Source organism: Anas platyrhynchos, chromosome W, assembly GCF_047663525.1.
Source record: "Anas platyrhynchos isolate ZD024472 breed Pekin duck chromosome W, IASCAAS_PekinDuck_T2T, whole genome shotgun sequence".
NCBI lineage: Eukaryota > Metazoa > Chordata > Aves > Anseriformes > Anatidae > Anas > Anas platyrhynchos.
Window position 1 is genome coordinate 14736810 of NC_092620.1, and position 19794 is coordinate 14756603.

General features: G+C 39.6%; 1 protein-coding gene across 5 annotated transcripts in view; it reads left to right on the forward strand.

Annotated features, from left to right (window-relative positions):
* LOC101790479 (guanine nucleotide-binding protein G(q) subunit alpha) overlaps positions 1-19794 on the forward strand; it is a 121014-nt gene that overhangs the window by 58354 nt on the left and 42866 nt on the right. For all 5 annotated transcript variants that reach the window (XM_038169434.2, XM_072030623.1, XM_072030622.1 and 2 more), the window contains 3 exons: positions 5303-5457; positions 17345-17473; positions 19484-19613. In XM_038169434.2, coding sequence (XP_038025362.1) covers positions 5303-5457; positions 17345-17473; positions 19484-19613 — 414 coding nt within the window. The remainder of the gene's footprint in view (positions 1-5302; positions 5458-17344; positions 17474-19483; positions 19614-19794) is intronic.

Sequence of the window (19794 nt, forward strand, 5' to 3'; positions counted from 1 at the left end):
TCATATTCAGCCGACTATCAACCAATACTCCCAGGTCCTTCTCTGCTAGGCAGCTTTCCAACCACTCATCTCCCAGCCTGTAGCTCTTTTTGGGGTTGTTGCACCCCAGGTGCAAGACCCGGCACTTGGCCTTGTTGAACTTCATGCAGTTGACCTCAGCCCATCGGTCCAGCCTTTCCAGATCCTCCTGCAGAGCCTTTCTACCCTTGAGCAGATCAACACGCACTGAACATGGTGTTATCTACAAACTTACTGAGGGTGTGCTCGATTCCCTCATCCAGATCATTGATAAAGATATTGAAGAGGACTGGCCCCAGTACCGAGCCCTGGGGGACGCCACTAGTGACCGGCCTCCAACTCAATTTAACTCCAGACCTATCTAGGTCTAGACCTTTATGTTTACTTCTAAACCTATTTCCTTCTAAATAGTATATAAATTGCGCTACTGTAATTGCATCTTCTTATATCTTTCCTTTCCCTAAATAAACAAATGATATGTTCCATATCATAGAAGGGCACCTCACATTTAATGAGGAAAAGTTGTATTTTATATACTTATCCATACTGGATGAACTAGTTATTAGTGACTAAGATAACTTTTTACGTTTCTGAGTGACATCAGAAAACTACTTATTTTGTTGCTAATAAAAACTTTTGCTTATAAAAAGAGGATTGAAAAATTTAGGAGAGAATAATAGGATAACTGTAAAAGTACATATATCAAGATATTGATTCTGTATTTGAATTGTGCACCTAACCTCCCTTCTCTCCTTCTTTGGCATGGCTCACATTGTGCGTCTAACACCTGCAAGAGAAATCTGCTGGAGGAATGAGTTGTGTTTCTTGGTGCTTCTCTTGCTCTGTAACTGAAAAGGATTTTTTCAAGGAGTATATTATTAATGATAATATGACCTTTAAAATGCAATTTTCAGAAGCTTTTTATATTATCTATATAGATAACGATATATTCCTAGATAACAGCTTGCTTGAATGTTTTGGTTGCAGCTCCATAGCGATGGCATAGTGTTTGTTGTCTTTCATGTCTGATTCAGCTTAAAAGTAAATAAGAAATCAGGAAAATTCAGGGCACTGATTTCAGTTTATAAATAAATTTCTGATATATTCAGCTACTATCTAAGCTTTTTCTGAGCCCTATTAAAATAATAATCAGGTATAGACATGACTTTTCTTCTATTATTCCAGTGATATGTTATATAAAAGTATTATAAGTAGAATATAACAATACATTTTTTACTGAGTCATTTTCAAATGAAGTCACAAAATAATTTGTTTAAATCATTATTGTTTTATTATAGTGCCTATGGGTCATGGGTTAGGACTGATTATTCAAAGCATTTTACTGACAATGAACAGTAACAACAAAAATATTTTCTGCAAACTCAAATTTTTAGATTCTGTTATGTGTCTGTGGAATTCTTTTTCAAAGGATATGCTATTTTGCCTATTTAGAACTTGGAATATAAAATAGGAAAGGATGACAAATTCGTATTTAGGCAGTTTTGATACCCTGTTCACCTTTTTCAGTAACTGCAGGATGATTAGCATTGTACCAAGCCTCCTTCCAGCAAGTCACAATGTATTTTATTAATTTAAATATAGTTCTTAAGTATAGCACACCATGAAACCTCTTCCCTGTTTAACCTAATCCATTCTGTGCTTCATAGTTGCTCAAAGGAAACAACTAACTCTCTACAGTTCTTTTCCAAAATAGTTCTCTCAGGCTGTTATGTAAATCTACTTTCCTACCTTGGACTGGTCATCCTAGTTCTGCTTTCTGACACGTTAAGTAACACATCCTCAACCTGTTAAATGTTCGAGACAGTGAAATATAGCCTATTATTAATCTCTTTGAACACCTGTTTCGAATATGTGCAGGTTTGCAGGAAAGCCTTTATTTTTGCATTTGCTCTTGATTTAGTAGGTCCAAGAAAAAGGAAAAGGGCAAAGGATAGATGAAGATTTCCTCCAAAGCTGCACGTCTTGCTATATAGCCCAATAAGGCAAGGTATTTGTATGAACCACAGCTGAAGATTACAAGTCATCAGGGTCTGAACCTGTAAATGACTCATGACTTTTGTTGACTGGATTAAATAATTGTTTTTGCTATAAGCAAGAGCTACATTCCTAAGAAATTAATCACTTTGGATTTGTAGTCCTCTCAAGACAAGAGAGACATATTCTTTGTTGTGATTGTGTTTTTTTTGTACAGACTTCCATTCAGCTCCCAAACTGTTTGGATTTCATACTATTGCTGTCAATTATGCAGTCTATGTAAATTATACCATCCAGACCAGGCTGAATCATCAAGCACAGTGATATTAATTACTGACAGGCCAAACACTGTATCACAGAATCACAGAATCACAGAATTTCTAGGTTGGAAGAGACCTCAAGATCATCGAGTCCAACCTCTAACCTAACACTAACAGTCCCCACTAAACCATATCCCTAAGCTCTACATCTAAACGTCTTTTGAAGACCTCCAGGGATGGTGACTCGACCACCTCCCTGGGCAGCCTGTTCCAATGCCTCACAACCCTCTCAGTAAAGAAGCTCTTCCTAACATCTAACCTAAAACTCCCCTGGCGCAACTTTAGCCCATTCCCCCTCGTCCTGTCACCAGGCACGTGGGAGAACAGGCCAACCCCCACCTCTCTACAGCCTCCTTTAAGGTATCTGTAGAGAGCGATAAGGTCGCCCCCGAGCCTCCTCTTCTCCAGGCTGAACAAGCCCAGCTCCTTCAGCCGCTCCTCGTAGGACTTGTTCTCCAGGCCCCTCACCAGCTTCGTCGCCCTTCTTTGGACCCGCTCAAGCACCTCGATGTCCTTCTTGTAGCGAGGGGCCCAAAACTGAACACAGTACTCGAGGTGCGGCCTCACCAGAGCTGAGTACAGGGGGACGATCACCTCCCTAGCCCTGCTGGTCACGCTGTTTCTGATACAAGCCAGGATGCCGTTGGCCTTCTTGGCCACCTGAGCACACTGCTGGCTCATATTCAGCCGACTGTCCACCATCACTCCCAGGTCCTTCTCTGCCTGGCAGCTCTCCAACCACTCATCTCCCAGCCTATAGCTCTGCTTGGGGTTATTGCGCCCCAGGTGCAGGATTGTAACCACAGTCCTTTTCACATAGGTTTGGGAAATCCTGTTACAAAACAGAAATTATTTGCTAAGATGTATTTTTCCATATGAGAGAAATTCTTTAAATGGGCATCTTTAAATGGGCATCTTTAAATGGGCTAGTCCACACAAACCATTGATATGAAAAAAACCTTGCCTACTGCATCTCAATCATATGGCTTTCTTCTGTGGATTTAAGATCATGTCCTGATTTTGGCTAGGATAGAGGTAATTTTCCTCCTAGTAGCTGGTATGGTGCTGTGTTTTAGATTTAGGATGAGAATAATGTTGATAACACACTAATGTTTTAATTGTTGCAGAGCAGTGCTTACACTAAGCCAAGGACTTTTCAGCTTCTCACTCTGTCCTACCAGTGGGAAGGCTGGGGGTGCAGCAGGAGCTGGGAGGGGACAGACCCAGGACAGCTGACCCAAACTGGCCAAAGGGGTATTCCATACCATCTGACGTCATGCTGAACAATTAATATGGGGCTGGCTAGGGTGGGGAGACTGGCTGCTTGGGGATAGGCTGGGCATCGGTCAGTGGGTGGTGAGCAATTGCATTGTGCTTCTCTTGCTTTGTACATATTATTAGTAGTACAATTATTATCATTATTGTTATTGTTTTCCTTTCATTTCTGTCCTAATAAACTGTTTTATCTCAACCCACAGGCTTTCATTGTTTTCTGATTCTCTCCCCCTATCCCAGAGAGGGAGGGGGGCGGGTGAGCGAACGGCTTTGTGGTGCTTAGCTGCCAGCTGGGTTAAACCATAACAGATCAGAAGAAGAAATTATTTTGAAATAGACTGAGCATGTCTCCCTCATAAATCTTTCTTTTAGGTTAGAAAGCTAGCTTGGAAAAATTACATAGACAGTATCAAAAGGAATATAAAAATTGGAACTTTTTTCCAAGCTTGCTCCAGCATTGACTGTAACCACTGTTGTAAGATTCCAAAAGGTTGGTGTATGTATGGAGAGAATATGGAAACAGACCTATTTGCTGGCCCAGCTGGCCATAATTTCAGAGCTCAAGGATAATAATTTAAAAATATATATATCTGAATATATTGCTATATCATTTTGTCATAAGTAGTGAACAAGTACTTGGGGCATTGTTCTTTGGGAAGAATACAAAGCCAAAAGAATACATAATTGAGTTTGAGAACAAATATACGATCTTCTCCAAAAGTAAAACAAATCTTTCTGTTTCACGAATACTTTAGTTTGTGCTTAGTACATTTCTTGTTATTTGCTGTGAGATGGTAGAGCCTCTTCATGATTTGTCCAGACATTCAGGATGGGTGAATATGATGTTCCAGAAGAAAATATACTTTCTTAGAAGTTGCAGACTTGGGTTCTAATAATAGAGAACGTATGTTCTCCCTATCTCTAGGACACACATTTTTCACGTTGAACTTGGAGTTCTTGATTTCTGCTCGAGTAAACTAGTTGCAGGTATAAAGTTTTGTTAAGTAAGGAGTAGTAGCATCATTCTCCCAGGCCATCTAAAAAGGGGGGTGAGGGGTTGTATGTTTGTTAGCAGGATAAATTTCTTTAATAAGAACAACTCCTTATTTGAAGAGATTACTTTGTACTGTAAATTATGAACATTTTAAAAAAGTAACTGGTAATCATTTCTAAGAATCTAGCTTTTCTTTTTTAATGGTAACTTCTGTTATGTTTGTGGTAACATTAAAACTTTTTTTTTTTTTTAATGAATCTATTTCAAAGGCAAATATCCTCCTCCCCATTCTCTGTACTTCCATCAGTTTAACTCTGCCAAGCTAACATCCTTAAAAAGCAGATATTTTATATGCACTAAAATCATATCTGCAAAATGAAAGCTTTCTTTAAAATTAGCTTAAATATAATTTTTACTGTGAACGTTTTATTAATTTCAGCTAAATAGTATTGGATTAGGATAAGCTTATTGTGAAATAAGGGCCCATATATGCATTCATTAATTCTCCTTTTTGCGTAATATCATCCCTATTACTATTTTTCTTAGTTTGAACATATCTTATCATCATTCATTCATAACCTCACATTGGTGAGATGGCCAGTCTGAAAAATTATTCTTGTTAGTCTTTTTCACTGCACATGAACTCTTTGTAAACATAGAAAATGAAGTAAATTTTATTGTTTTCTTTGTTTCAAATTAGGTTCATGCACAGTTAGTTCGAGAAGTCGATGTAGAAAAGGTGTCAACTTTTGGGAACCCCTATGTAGATGCAATAAGAAGTTTATGGAATGACCCTGGAATTCAGGAATGTTATGACAGACGACGGGAATATCAGTTATCAGATTCAACTAAGTAGTAAGTATATAGTGGCTACAACTCTTTTATTTTCTGTTTTTTTCCTAACAAAGCAATTCTTTTTATTAAAATTTTTTATATACATGTCTGTATGGTGTTTTTGTGTGTGTGCATGCATATGTGGCAGAAACATGCGCTTAATAACTTGAACGTAAAGGCTACTTTAAGGATGGTAGTGTATCTAGTATGAGTATGTTTGTTTCCCAAAACATAAGCCTATGATCATTTGAAATCTTACAGTAAGTTTATTACTAGGGAGAGTTAATTGGTGTTAATTGCTGATGTTTTTTCTTGTTCTTTTGTTAGTTCTGTTCAAGCACTTACTCTCCTCTGACATAAGCTCACAGATGCAAGCTGGGCAAAAGTACTTTCATGGAGTATAATGACAGCAGTGAACACTGGGAAATGCAACCAAGGGAAGCCCTCCATGCAATTCATACAAATTATAATGCCCTAGAACTTCTGTTTTATATTTTATTTTCTTCCCCTTTCCTTTCTTTCCCCTTTCTTTTGCAGTCCTGGTGATGAGGTAAATAGTACCAAGCAAGTATTCTTGTCTTGTACAATTACATCTTCTATACAAACAAGGCCTAATCTTGAAAGAACATGGCTGCTAAGAAGGCAAACATATAACATATAACAAACATATAAGATTTCAATTTGTAAAGTGTTTTTTTTAAAGCATTTAAGTTAAATCCTATTTGTTATAGATCAACTATATATGCGACTAAACCTGGTCTTGAATGCTATGTATCTAATCTCTTGTGGCCAAATTCTGATAAAATAGCAATGTGGAATTTAACATTGCACCCTGAGGACTGCCTAAAGATTGGCTCCAAGAAATTCAGTTGCCCTGAGGAATGTAGTATGTAGATCTATTGAATTTTTTTGTCTGTTGCCCGGCGGGGGGGGGGGGCTGAAAAACAATGGAAGGAGAGGATGAGGATGAGAGGATGACCTTTTGGTGTTGCTCATTATTTTAAGTTACCTTATTTGGTTATTAGAACTGTGGCAAAAGCTTAAAATTTTGCTGATGCGATTTAGGCAGCTAGAAAGCTACTGGTACATGAATTAGGTCTGCTCATATTTGCTCTGATACTCTATTATCACAAAGCATTCTGATTTATAAACACCATACACAGGGTTCATGTTTTCCCCTGCAATCTTCTGTCCTATAGAGCTAGTTGCCTTCCCAATATATCATTTTTATTATTTGCATGTGCATATTTCATTGCAGTGGTGCAAAGTACAGTAAAAATTCTCTTGTATTGCATGGGTTCTCAGTGTCCCCAAATATACAATATTGTATTTTCAGTGGTAAGAAAGCTAATAATCATAGGACGTTCCATATAAGAGACAGATAATCTTTAGGGTACATAAGCAGTAAAAGAAAATTCTAAGAGACTAATTAGGCTGACAATATACTTTCAGATTGTGTTCATTTAGAAATGAACAGCAAATGTAAGTAGAAGTTGAAACAGAATTTTTCTTATACTTTGAATTTGTTATAGTTGTAGGTCCTAACTTCTATTTCAATTTTGAAAACAGTATCACATCTATTGTGGAATCAATCCATATATTTTAATGGCTGCCTTAGAGGACTAGAATTAGTAAGTCTCTAAAGTAGGAAATAAGCATCTAATGCTAATTGTCAGAGTCCAATACTCTCTGAATAGGTTCTTTTAGATATTCCATGCATGAAGGGTGTAACGTTTAATATCAAATTTACTTATTTGAAGATAGTTGCTGTTATTTGGGATTTCTGATTTAGCAGAGTGATATAAAGTATACTGAAATCACAATACAAATGTAAATTATACTTAGCAAAATATAACAATTGCAATACATACAGTGCTGCCACTCCATAATATTACTGTATTCCCTGGTGAATGGTGAATTTCTTTAAATCCCTGGTTTCATAGAATCATGGAATCACTAAGGTTGGAAAAGACCTCTAAGATCATCTATTCCAAATATCCCCCTACCACCAATATTGTCCACTAAAATATGTCCCTAATAAAATAACAATAACAATAACAATAACAATAACAATAACAATAACAATAACAATAACAATAACAATAACATGTCCCCAATAAAAAATACTTCTATAAATACATTAGTAACAAAAGGAGGACTAAGGAGAATCTCCATCCTTTATTGGCTGCGGGGGGAAACAGAGAGACAAGGGATGAGGAAAAGGCTGAGGTGCTTAATGCCTTCTTTGCCTCTGCCTTAGCAAGACCAATTATTCTTCGGGTACCCAGCCCACTGAGCTGGAAGACAGAGACAGGGAGAAGAATGAAGCCCTTATAATCCAGGGGGAAATGGTTAGTGACCTACTACACCACTTAGACACACACAGATCTATGGGGTACATCAAAGGGTGCTGAAGGAGCTAGCCAAAGTGCTCAACAAGCCACTTTCAATAATTTATCAGCAGTCCTGGCTGTCCAGGGAGGTCCCAGTTGAATGGAGGTTGGTGAATGCGACACCCATCTACAAGAAGGGCAGGAAGGAGGATCTGGGGAATTACAGGCCTGTCAGTCTGACTTCGGTGACAGGGAAGGTCATGGAGCATCAATGCCATTTACTGGCACACACAGCATAACCAGGTGATCAGACTCAATCAGCATGCTTTTATGAAATGCAAATCCTGCTTGACTAACCAATGCACAGCCTATCCCCGAGCAGCTGGTTCCCCCACCCATTGCCACCCCCTCATATTAATTGCTCAGCATGACGTCAGATGGCATGGAATACCCCTTTGGCCAGTTTGGGTCAGCTGTCCTGGGTCTGTCCCCTCCCAGCTCCTGATGCACACCCAGCCTGCCTGTTTGCAGGACAGTGTGAGAAGCTGAAAAGTCCTCGGCTTAGTGTAAGCGCTGTTCTGCAACAATTAAAACATCAGTTTGCTATCAACATTATTCTCATCCTAAATCCCAAACATGGCACCCTACCAGCTACTAGGGGGAAAATTACTTTTATCCTAGCTGAAACTAGGAAAATATCTACCCCTTATTCCAAACCATTTATGTCATGCTCAGGTTACACACTTTCCAATACATTCTAATTAATCACCACCTTCATAGATGTATATAAAATGTCCACTAAATTTAGTCTGTGACTGACTTTGAGCTCCATCTGTCCCAGCAGTATTTCAGGGCAGAAGAGATGGTGTGTGATGTTGGATCGTCACACGTTGAAACCTGTTCTCATTCCATCATACCTCTGTGCTTGTCCAGTTCTATTAACATTCATTCATTGTTATTTGCCAGACAGTTACTGTGATACCATTAATGGGACATTATCATATAGCAATCACAATGGTGATGACATACAGTATTATATAATAATTAACATGATACAATTCAACTCATGAGCTATTCTCACCCAGTATTAAATCCCCTTGAGGTACACACCGGGCCTCCCCATCCTTTTGCATTACCCACCAAGTGCATCCAGGTCCCTGCGCAAAAGCAATCCCATGAATGGGATGCCTTTTCCTGAGGCAGGAATAGCCCAGACTGTCTTCCCCAGCATGTTTCTTACATGCACTACAGGGACTTTGTCCCCTTCTACAGGATGTAACAGGTTTGACTGCGGAGGTCCAGTTTGGCTGGCAGATCCCCTAGTGTTGACTAACCAGGTGGCCTTTGCCAAATGTGTATCCCAGTGTTTGAATGTCCCAGCACCCATTGCCTTCAGTGTAGTCTTTAACAATTCATTATATCGTTCAACTTTCCCGGAGGCTGGTGCATGATAGGGGATATGATATACCCACTCAAAATCATGCTTTTCGGCCCAAGTGTCTACGAGGTTGTTTTGGAAATGCGTCCCATTGTCTGACAGTGATTTCAGGGGGGGCATGTTGCCATAGGACTTGCTTTTCAAGGCCCAAGATAGTGTTCTGGGCAGTGGCATGGGGCACAGGATGTTTCCAGCCAACTGATGCTTTCCTGCAATACGACAGGACCCATCAGAATCCTGGAACAGGGCACATTGCTTCTCATTTTCTGGTAGCTTGTTATACATTGCGGCTTCTTCAGCACAGGCCACCTCCTCCTCTGGCGATATCCCCAAATATTTGCCTTCTGGCCAGTCCACAACTACTTCCAGGATTCCTGGGCGACTAGAGTTTCTATTTGAGCCCGCTGAGTAATCAGTGCAACCCACTTGCTCCATGTAGCATCAGTTGCATGGTGTGTAAAGGGGGTCCTTCGTTTTAACACCCAGCCCAGTACCGGCAGTCGGGGTGCCAGGAAGAGCTGTGCTTCAGTTCCAACCACTTCCAAAGCAGATCAAACTACTTCATATGCTGCCAATATATCTTTTTCAGTTGGAGTGTACAGGGCCTCAGATCCTCTCTATTCCTGACTCCAAAACCCAAGGGGTCGACCTCGAGTTTCCCCAGGTTCTTTCTGCCAGTGGTTCCAGGTGGGGCCATTCTCCCTGGCTGCAGTGTAGAGCACATTCTTTACATCTGGTCCTGTTCGGACTGGCCCAAGGGCTACTGCATGGACTGTCTCCTGTTTAATTTGTTCAAAGGCTTGTCATTGCTCAGGGCCCCATTCAAAATCATTCTTCTTACGGGTTACTTGGTAGAGAGGGTTTACAATCAGACTGTAAATTGGAATGTGCGTTCTCCAAAACCCCACAACACCTAGGAAAGTTTGTGTTTCTTTTTTGCTAGTTGGTGGAGACATAGCTGTTATTTTGTTGATCACATCCATTGGGATTTGACGACTTATACTTTTGTGGGTCTGACGTGCCAGGCCACTGAATCCACACAGTCCAATAAACACGACTGTCCTTTTCCTTCCCCTGGCTGGAGGCAGGGCCCCTCTAATCCTGGTCATATATTCATTACTGTGTCTTGGGGACTTCCTGCTGGATATTGGAGCATCAATTTTCTCAAAGATTCACCCTTTTGCAGTTGTTTTTCCTTGCAACTCAACAATTAAAACATCAGTGTGATATCAGCATTATGTTCATCCTAACTCCCAAACACAGAACCCTACCAGACTAGAATTCTACTTTACCTTACCCTAATTTACTAGAAGTAAAATTAACTCTATCCTAGCTGAAACCAGGACAGCAACAAGTTTGATTCCCTCTAAATTGATCAAAGAATAAAAAGTTATACTATGTACTATACATACCTGCTAATATGGTAACAGGAAGTTTGTCTAATCTGAGAAAGATCTCAATAATTTTCTTCAGACAGGATTTTCTGTGAAGCTATTTTATTTGTGACTGCAGTGGTGGGTGTCCTGCAAGCAGGAGCGCCCAGCAAAAGTATATCATAACCTTATATTCCCTATTACCCAACACTTAATTCCCTCCCTATTTCCTCATTGGGTGAGTACTACAACTTCACAAAGTACTCGATGCTTATTACTGTAACCTATATGTACAATTTAATTTGACCAGCCATTAATTTCTCCTTTTCCTTTTTTTTTTTTTTTCCTTCTTCTCTCATGACTAGAGGGCCCGTGATTTTTGTTTTTACTGTTTTCGTATTGCTCATCCTGTTTTTCTTATCTATCCTCCTTATTTTGGGACAGTGGGACCTTCCCCTTATCTGCTTAATATATTCCCCACTGATATGCCTCACAATCACTTTTGAATATGCAGTGGTAGTGGAATTTTCCACTGCAAAAACACACTCTACTTCAAAAACACAACTTTGTTTCTCACATTCTGCAAAAGTGGGAAAGTAAGTAACAGAAAATATGGTCATGAGAAGAAAGTTAAGATAAATCTGTATTTCTTTGCTTCAAAGGAAGGATGTACAAACTGCATTAAAATCTGAATTCCAGTGCAAGTAATTCTGCTACACAGGTCTCTCCGAGGAAGGAAGGAAGGAAGGAAGGAAGGAAGGAAGGAAGGAAGGAAGGAAGGAAGGAAGGAAGGAAGGAAGGAAGGAAGGAAGGAAGGAAGGAAGGAAGGAAGGAAGGGCATATGGTGGCTCTACCCCTGCCAGCAACTAAGTACCCACCTAGCTGCTCACTCTTTCCCAAATGGGAGGGAGGAGACGACTGGAAGAGCAGAAGTGAGAGAACCTGTGTGTTGAGATAAAGGTAAATTAATAAGTGAAGTAAAGGGGGGGGGGGGGAGAAAAAAAAACAACAACTCACAAGTGATACAATGGCAGTCACTTACCACCTCCCACAAGCAGAATAATGCCCAAACAGTGTTCAAGCAATGGCTTGGAGAAGACCTTGAAAAAGACCTATCTCCCAGTTTTTATTGCTGAGAATGATGTTATATGGCATGGAATATCCCTTTGGTCAACCTCTCTGGGAAACTGTGGTGGTTTTACTCAGGTGGGCAGCCGAGCTCCACCACAACCGCTCTCTCACTCCCCCTCCTCAAAGAGGAACGGGGAGAAAATACGATGAAATGGGCTCAAAAGTTGAGATAAGGACGAGGAGATCGCACAATAATTATTGTGACGGGCAAAACAGACTCAGCGTAGGGAGATAGTAAGGTGTATTACCTATTACTAACAAGCTAGAGAAGCGAGAAACAAAGGAAAGAAACCAAAAACGCCTTCCCCCCCATTCACCCTCTTCCACCTCCTCCTCCCCAAGCAGTGCGGGGGAAGGGGGAATGGGGGTTGAGGTCAGTCTATAGCGGTTCTCCGCTGCTCCTCCTCGATCACTCTTGTCCCCTGTGCTGTGGGGTCCCTCCCACGGGATGCAGTCCTTGATGAACTGATCCGGTGTGGGCTTCCCACAGGCAGCAGCTCTTCCAGAACTGCTCCAGATATGGAGCTCTGGTCAGCAGTGCGGCCCTTACCTAACATGGTGCAGCTTCTATATCCTTCTCACAGAAGCCACCCCTATGGCCCCCTGCTACCAAAACCTTGCCATGTAAACTCACTACATAAGTGCAGATATCTAAGGAAGGAAATAGGACTCTATAAGGAATGTAAGGATTCTGTGTAAACTTTAGAAGGTGCTACTGGTGAAATGAGTAAAAAGATTTCCATTTTGTACATGTGTAAAAGCAGAACTTAAGCAGAAATGAATGAGTATGACGAAAAGATATGTAATTTTAAATGATAAATTAGTGCTTCTAGAACTTAATTAAAACAGTGATTTGTGTTAGGACAGAAAAAATCCCAGTTGCTCTTTAAATGGTTTCCAATAACACAAATGAGACTTTTCTATTTTTTAATGTCCCTTTAAATTACTGTCCTTCTAAAAAAAGATGTGAACTTGTGTGAGTCAACACAGGTAGGCAGCAGGAACAACCACAGACTCATGGCTAAAATGCAAAGAGTAGATTTATTCTTGTTACCTCACCAACCAGGGAATCCCGAGAAGAAGCACACATGTGGAGGCACACAAGCAGTGATGCAGGAAATGCTAACAGGGTCCATGCTAGGAGATCACCAACCTTCTGGTTTCACCTGTTTTTATCAAAGGTTCATGCACACACTGTTTTTACCACCATGCTGTGATCCTCACTGTGCTTCTTTGATCATCTCTGTACCAAGGCCAGGAACTCAAGTGCATCTGATAGGGTGCCTCTGAGTCTACCAAACACCACCCGTTTTATCTATGCACAGATGTGCTACTTGCCAAGCACACAGAGCATAAACAGCAGCAGACATAATTTAAATGTTTTTCTACATTGCTGCTCTCCAGACTGCGCATTCTCAGCTGCAAGGTCACTTGAACCTATTTACAATCCTCCTCACCAGTCTTTTGTTTTTAACCCATTCCTCCCAACAGGACTACTGCATATCTTAGTAATATGTCCACTATGCTCATGGTGCTGAGGTACAGTAACTAGGTTTACACATTAGATATTACAGCAGAGGCTTTCCAAAGGAATGCAACAAGGCAATTGTATGAACGGGTCACATACAATTTTATTCTCTTAAAATTCTCCTGTTTTCATGAATACCACTATAACATATAATGATCCTTCTTGTACCCTTATTTTTCCCAAATAAAGTCACAAAATAAAAATAAAACCTATGTTTTTGGTGGTGGTACCAGTGTATGTTTATCTCTGTTTTGTGTGAAAGAGATAAAATATGTACTTTGAGGAAAAGGCAAGATGACCCAGGCCTTGGAGATGTCTAAAGGATGATTAACTGAGGAACTGCTAACCAGGAAGACAATTATGTTGACATTCTTGAGGGAAACATTCTGAATTACATCTTTGAATCAATCATCAATCAACCTGTCATGAATAGTTGGCTGAAAAACAAAGATTAGGACCATTCTAACGTTATGTCTCTGTGAACTATCCTCATAATAGTAAAAATCATGCCCCTGGGCTGGGACACCCCAGCCCAACAAGGGACCATTCCTTTCTGAGGATGCACAGAATGATTCTGTCATGTCAGCATTATGCTAATTATGTAACCAATCGGAGGCTAGGGGATTGTACAAACATGTAAATGTAAGGAACTTTATAAAGAGTGGTGTAGAAAATCCTTAGGTGTGCCAGCTTTGTGAGAAACCACCTGGTACCCAGACTTCTGCAACTCTGAAATATACAATATTTCAACCTAGTGTGTGGATTGGCTTATTGCACACTGGGTAACAAATCCAAACTTTTTATTGGACAACAGTTTTTGGTGACACAGATGGGACAGCCTTAGAGCCTTTCCCAGATCGTCTTGTTGGCTGCCGGTGGGGAGAGGGGATTTGCAGGACTCCAGCGTGCACAAAACAACCAGAGTTGTGGGTATAGACCATTTCGTGTGGTAAAATGGGGACTAGTCCTTCCTCAGAACCAACTCCTTGTTCACCTTTAGGATGCATCCCTAAGAACTGGAATAAGTTTGGTGGGGATCCCCTAAATAAAGGAAAACTGAAGCAATATTGCATGCAGTAGTGGCCTAAATATAAATTAGATGATAGGGAAAAATGACTGAGATTGGGTACTTTGCATTATAATACTATTTTATAACTGATGTTATTTTGTCAAAACAGGCAAATGGGATAAATAGGTAATTAAGCACCTTATTTAGATTTTTTTTTTCTTTATGGAATGATCATGATACTAGGAAAAATGTAAACTGTTAATCAATGATGGTAATGTAATGATGATGATGTCTGATAAAGAGATTAAGCATCTCTCTAGGTGTTGCTCAGCATGTAGTATCGGAAAGAGGTGTTTGAAACAAGGTGAAGAGGAAGAAGATGTACAGCATTTGGTATCCAATGAAAGAGATTCAGATCGAGGAAGTATTGTAGATGAAAGGCAAGGGAGTGAGGAGTTTAGGAGAGTGGTAGGATTTAGTCCAATTGCAGGGAGAATTGAAGGCACAAAATCCGGTAGCATTTCAGGCCCCACTTTGGGAAGCAGTATGACCCCAGGGATTAATGTTTTTTGTAAAAGTACCATTATAAATTGGAAAGAGTCAGTCATCCTACAGAGAAAATCCTGAGATGGTATACTGAGTATTTCAAATGACTGTACTTAATCACAGTCCTGACTGGAAGACATGCAGGTTTTGTTAAACGTTGAAAGAGAGACAGTTGGTGTTAGAGAAGGCTAATGAGGAAAATAGGAAGATTAATGTAAAGGAAGGGCCGGAGAGGTTCATGCCAGAGCAAGAACCTCCTTGGGATCCAAATATAGATGGAGGTAAAATGCTTGTAAAACCATATCAGCAGTTAATTTTGTATGGGACTGTGGAAAACACTCTGTGGCCAATAACATAGGCTCAGGCGAGGATCTCAGTGAAGTAACATTTTTATTCACAGTTGCAATGGTGGGTGTCCTGCAAGCAGGAGCGCGCCTTCTAATTGCATAGCACAGTTTATATACTTTATCTCTCGATGATTGGGACCCTCCCCTGTTTCCCCATTGACTGGGTACTCCAGATTCACAACCTATCTGACGCTCCACAGATAATACATGGCTTTCAGTTGCCAGCCTGTTATTTTTCAAGTTTCTTGTGACTTTTTACTCTATGAGGTGGCAATATTCCTTCCCTTATCTGACTTGACACTGTGATTTTCGCTTAATTGCACTGAGTCTTGTCTGCATTTTACAAGGTTGTCTAGTAAGCTTTCTTATCACTGCAAGTATATCTCAATACCACATTCCTTCAACCTAAACAATGTAACATCTCTTTGCAAAAACAAAGGAAAGAGAAAGGAAAAATCCAAGTATGTAATCCAGACAACGGAGGGGTGGGAGGAAAAAAGAGGTCAATTAGTGTTGCAGTGTCTCTTTGGATTTCCTCCTGTGGTTATCCATAACAAATCCACACACCCCGCAACAAATTGATGATCAGCTTATCTATTCTGCTTTTTGTGTAAAACATCTAAGGGCAGATGAAATGCTCAGATTTTCAAGCCTTTTTTCCTATTGGCAGAAACTAGTTCTGAGAAAATATAAAAAAAATAATTAGAAAAACCCTAGAAAACCCTAGAAATAGTGTTCTAAGAAAATTTTATCACAGTACTAACTTCTGAATATATTTTTTTCTAAGATATATGGTTCAATACATCTTTCTTATTATGTGTAATATTCTCATATTCAACGTTTACTGTCAGCTTAATCTTTCATGAATAAAATCATAGTGAAGAAAATTTGATAATATTTTTTGCTCTCTGCCAGGGTTAACAAATTAATTCTTCTGTATTTATACTGTAAATTAGAACTCAAATTGCTGTTTCTGTCATTGTTCATGACAACTTTCACTATTTCTTAACAAATCATTCTGAGTATCTAGAAGTAGCCTAGTTATTTTTTCTGTGAATTTATTTTTAAAAATAACACCTTAAATAATAACTATGAAGAAAAGAATATATTCAGAGCTTAGTGATATTCAGTGATTTGATAAACTGCACAGAGTCCATTGGTGCCTTCCCCTAGAATGAATCATGGTGGCCTTAGGTTATCTTATCAGTGACTAACTGTGACCAACTAGGTCATCCTTGTGCTTGGAAGTAATCAAATACACAAAAACTTAATTTCCTACTTTCCTACAGCAGACATCTAGCCTAGGGAGAGCCCAAACTGCCTGGTGCACTAAATTCGCATGCAACTACTGGACCCAATCAATCGTTTGTTTGTTTGTTTGTTTTTTGTTTGTTTGTTTTTTGAAGCATCTCTCATGAAAGTGAATTAAAACCTCCAGTGCACTGCTGCTTTATGGTTGAAAACCACCATTAAGCAATAGCAGAAGAGTTGTTTGTTATAGTTAAAAAGTCATTACAGTTTTATTGCAGTTTCAGATTATTTGCTAACTGACTTGGATGCATTTCACGTACTGTAGGCTTAATAACTTTATCAGAACTTTCTGCCTGGATGAAGGAATTTCAGGTGCCAGACATCACACTAGATGATCATAGCTCTCCCTTCTGATAACAATATCTGGAGAGATTTTTTTTAATCAGTCAGTGTGAGTTTGTTTCTTTTAGCTCCAAAGAGTGCTATTTATCCTCCTACCATTTTGTAACTGATAATGATCTCTGCTAAATGAGTTAACTGTCACTTGAAAGATTCGTGTTTCTCTATCCATGTATCTGTGTTGACACTACAAAGTAAATATCAGGAAAAAGATATTCAGATAAAATTATATTGGTTTATATTTCTTAGACATTTTATCATATTATTTGTCTTTACCCAGAACTAAATAATTAAAAATTCTGAATTGTTGGTAGTTCCATGTGTGAAATCCAAACAAATTTATATGAAAATCATAATGATTATGCTGTCCTTTTGTACTATTTACTGGAAGCTATGAAAATGTCCATTTTCTTCCCTCTTTTATGCCAATTTTTTCTGTTGCACTTCTTCCTATCCCACACCCTACTTCTTTTCCCAAGTCTTCCTTTCTCTTCTCCTCAGTAGTATAATGGTGTCACTGTCTTGCATTCCTGTTGTTTCTCCCTGTCTATAGTTATCTTAACGATTTGGACCGCATAGCAGATTCAACCTACCTGCCAACTCAGCAAGATGTGCTTAGAGTTCGAGTCCCAACAACAGGGATCATTGAATATCCATTCGACTTACAAAGCGTCATTTTCAGGTAGAAAAAAAGTAGACAGATGCTTTGGTTATTTATTCTTTTCCTTTTATATTAGTAATACCATGTACAGGATATTGGTTAAAAGTACAAATTCTTCTATGTTTAAAGTTTGAGATTGCTAATTTTATGGTTTTGTCCATATATGAAGGGCAACTATCATTAAAGATGTCAAGAGGATGAGAGACAAATAGACTTTTTCTGAAGTTAATTACTGACAGAAAAACTGAAAGCAATTTTTCAGTAGAATGAGTATAGCTGTTTCATCATGAATAATAATCAGAAAATGCAATCATGTTTCCTTCTACTTCATGTAAATTATGAAATGTAAAGGTACCACTTCTGTACTTGATTTTTAGAGAGAAGTGATATTTTGTAAGTTTACTACCACTCCAACAAATGATTTTCACCACAGCTCATTCTGAGTGCAAAAACAGTTGCTTAAAAAATAACTATGCAATTGCAATTGCAATTAAGACACCTGAGTGTCTAGTTACACTGAGATGCCTAACGAATTAGGAGTACACTCTGCAGGCAAATTTGAGTTTTTATTTTGGCTATTAACTTTAGTAAATACATTGTATTCAGTTTATGCTCTTAAAATTGGTCAGCTGTAACAAGCTGGTCAACTTTAATCCTAACCCATAAACTCTCAGTCAGCTCCTCCCTCATTCATCTCCAGGCAGAGCTCCATGCACTCTAGCTCACATAGAAAACAAGACCTCCCTCCTCATCTCCCCAGCCTGTCCTTCCTAAAAAGTCTGTACACTTTCATTGCAACATTTCAGCCATGGGAATTATCCCACCATGTCCATGATCCCAGAAAGATTGTAGCCCTGCAACTGTATGCATGTCTAACTCATCTTGTTTATTTCCCATCCTACATCCATTAGTATACAGGCAATTTAGAGACACACCCCAACATGTTGGATGTTGGGGACTTATCCATAATGGTGCCTTGTAGACACATCCTTTCTTACCTGCAAGTGCTGGAGGTGACCCTGCTTAACCCCCATTTTGTTGATTTTGCAATTCTTCCCTTTCACATTACCCCATGCCCTTTGTTCAGCAGCCCTGTCTATGAGTCCCCCACGGGGCTGCTGGTTACTCTCTCCCCCACCCCCTTCATTCCTGGGGAGGAACAAACTCATGCACCAGTATATCCTGGGAGCCACACAGAGTCTATTGCTGCTTTTCTGTCAAGCTGCTGGGCAGAAAATGACCTAGGGGATTCTGGTGGACACCAAGTTAAACATGAGTCAGCAACGTGACCTTGCCACAAAGAAGAAATCCTGGTCTGCATTAGGCAAAGTACTGCCAACAGGTCAAGAGAGGTGATCCTTTCCCTCTATTCAGCATTGGTGAGGCTGCATCTCTGTTCGGTTCTGGGCTCCCCATTAGAAGAGAGACATGGAGCTACTGGAAAGAGTTCAACGAATGGCCACCAAGATGATCAAGGGACTGGAGTATCTTTCCTAGGAGGAAAGGCTAAGAGAGTTGGGACTGTTCAGCCTAGGGAACGCTCAGAGGGGATCTCATCAATGTCTATAAATACTTGAAAGAAGGCCGCAATGAAGACAAATCCAGTCTCTTTCCATTGGTGCCCAGTGTCAGAACAAGAGGCAATGGGCACAAACTGGAACACAAGAGATTCTGTCAAAACATCAGGAAACACTTCTTTACTGTGCGGGTGACTGAGCACTTGAAGAGGTTGCCCAGAGAGGTTGTGGAGTCTCCCTCTTTGGAGATCTTCAAAAGCTGTCTGGACTTGGTCCTGGGCAAATGGCCCTGCTTGAGCCAGGCAGGGTTGGACCAGATGACCTCCAGAGGTCCCTTCCAACCTGAACAATTCTACAATTCTGTGAAATATTAATGGATGATTTTATTTTTTTTAAGAAAAACAAACCAAATTGTGTTTTCATCTAAATTCTTGAATTCATTGTTCCATATGTGACTGTATGTTTATCTGCTAAGGTATTTGTAGAATTTATGTGGTCATTGTTAATTTTGCAGAATGGTGGATGTAGGAGGCCAACGATCAGAAAGAAGAAAATGGATACATTGCTTTGAAAATGTCACATCTATCATGTTCCTAGTAGCCCTTAGTGAATATGATCAAGTGCTTGTGGAGTCAGACAATGAGGTAAGAAAACATCAGCATAAATGACCAGCTTCGAAGAAAAAATAATTCCACTAAAAATCATTTTAAATTGCATTTAAAATTTGGTTAAAACACAAGTTTTTGGAAAGCTTCAGTAGAAATGTGTGTGTTTTTACATAATTATTTGGAGATTAAAATTGCTGGACTAGTAAAGTATACTGAT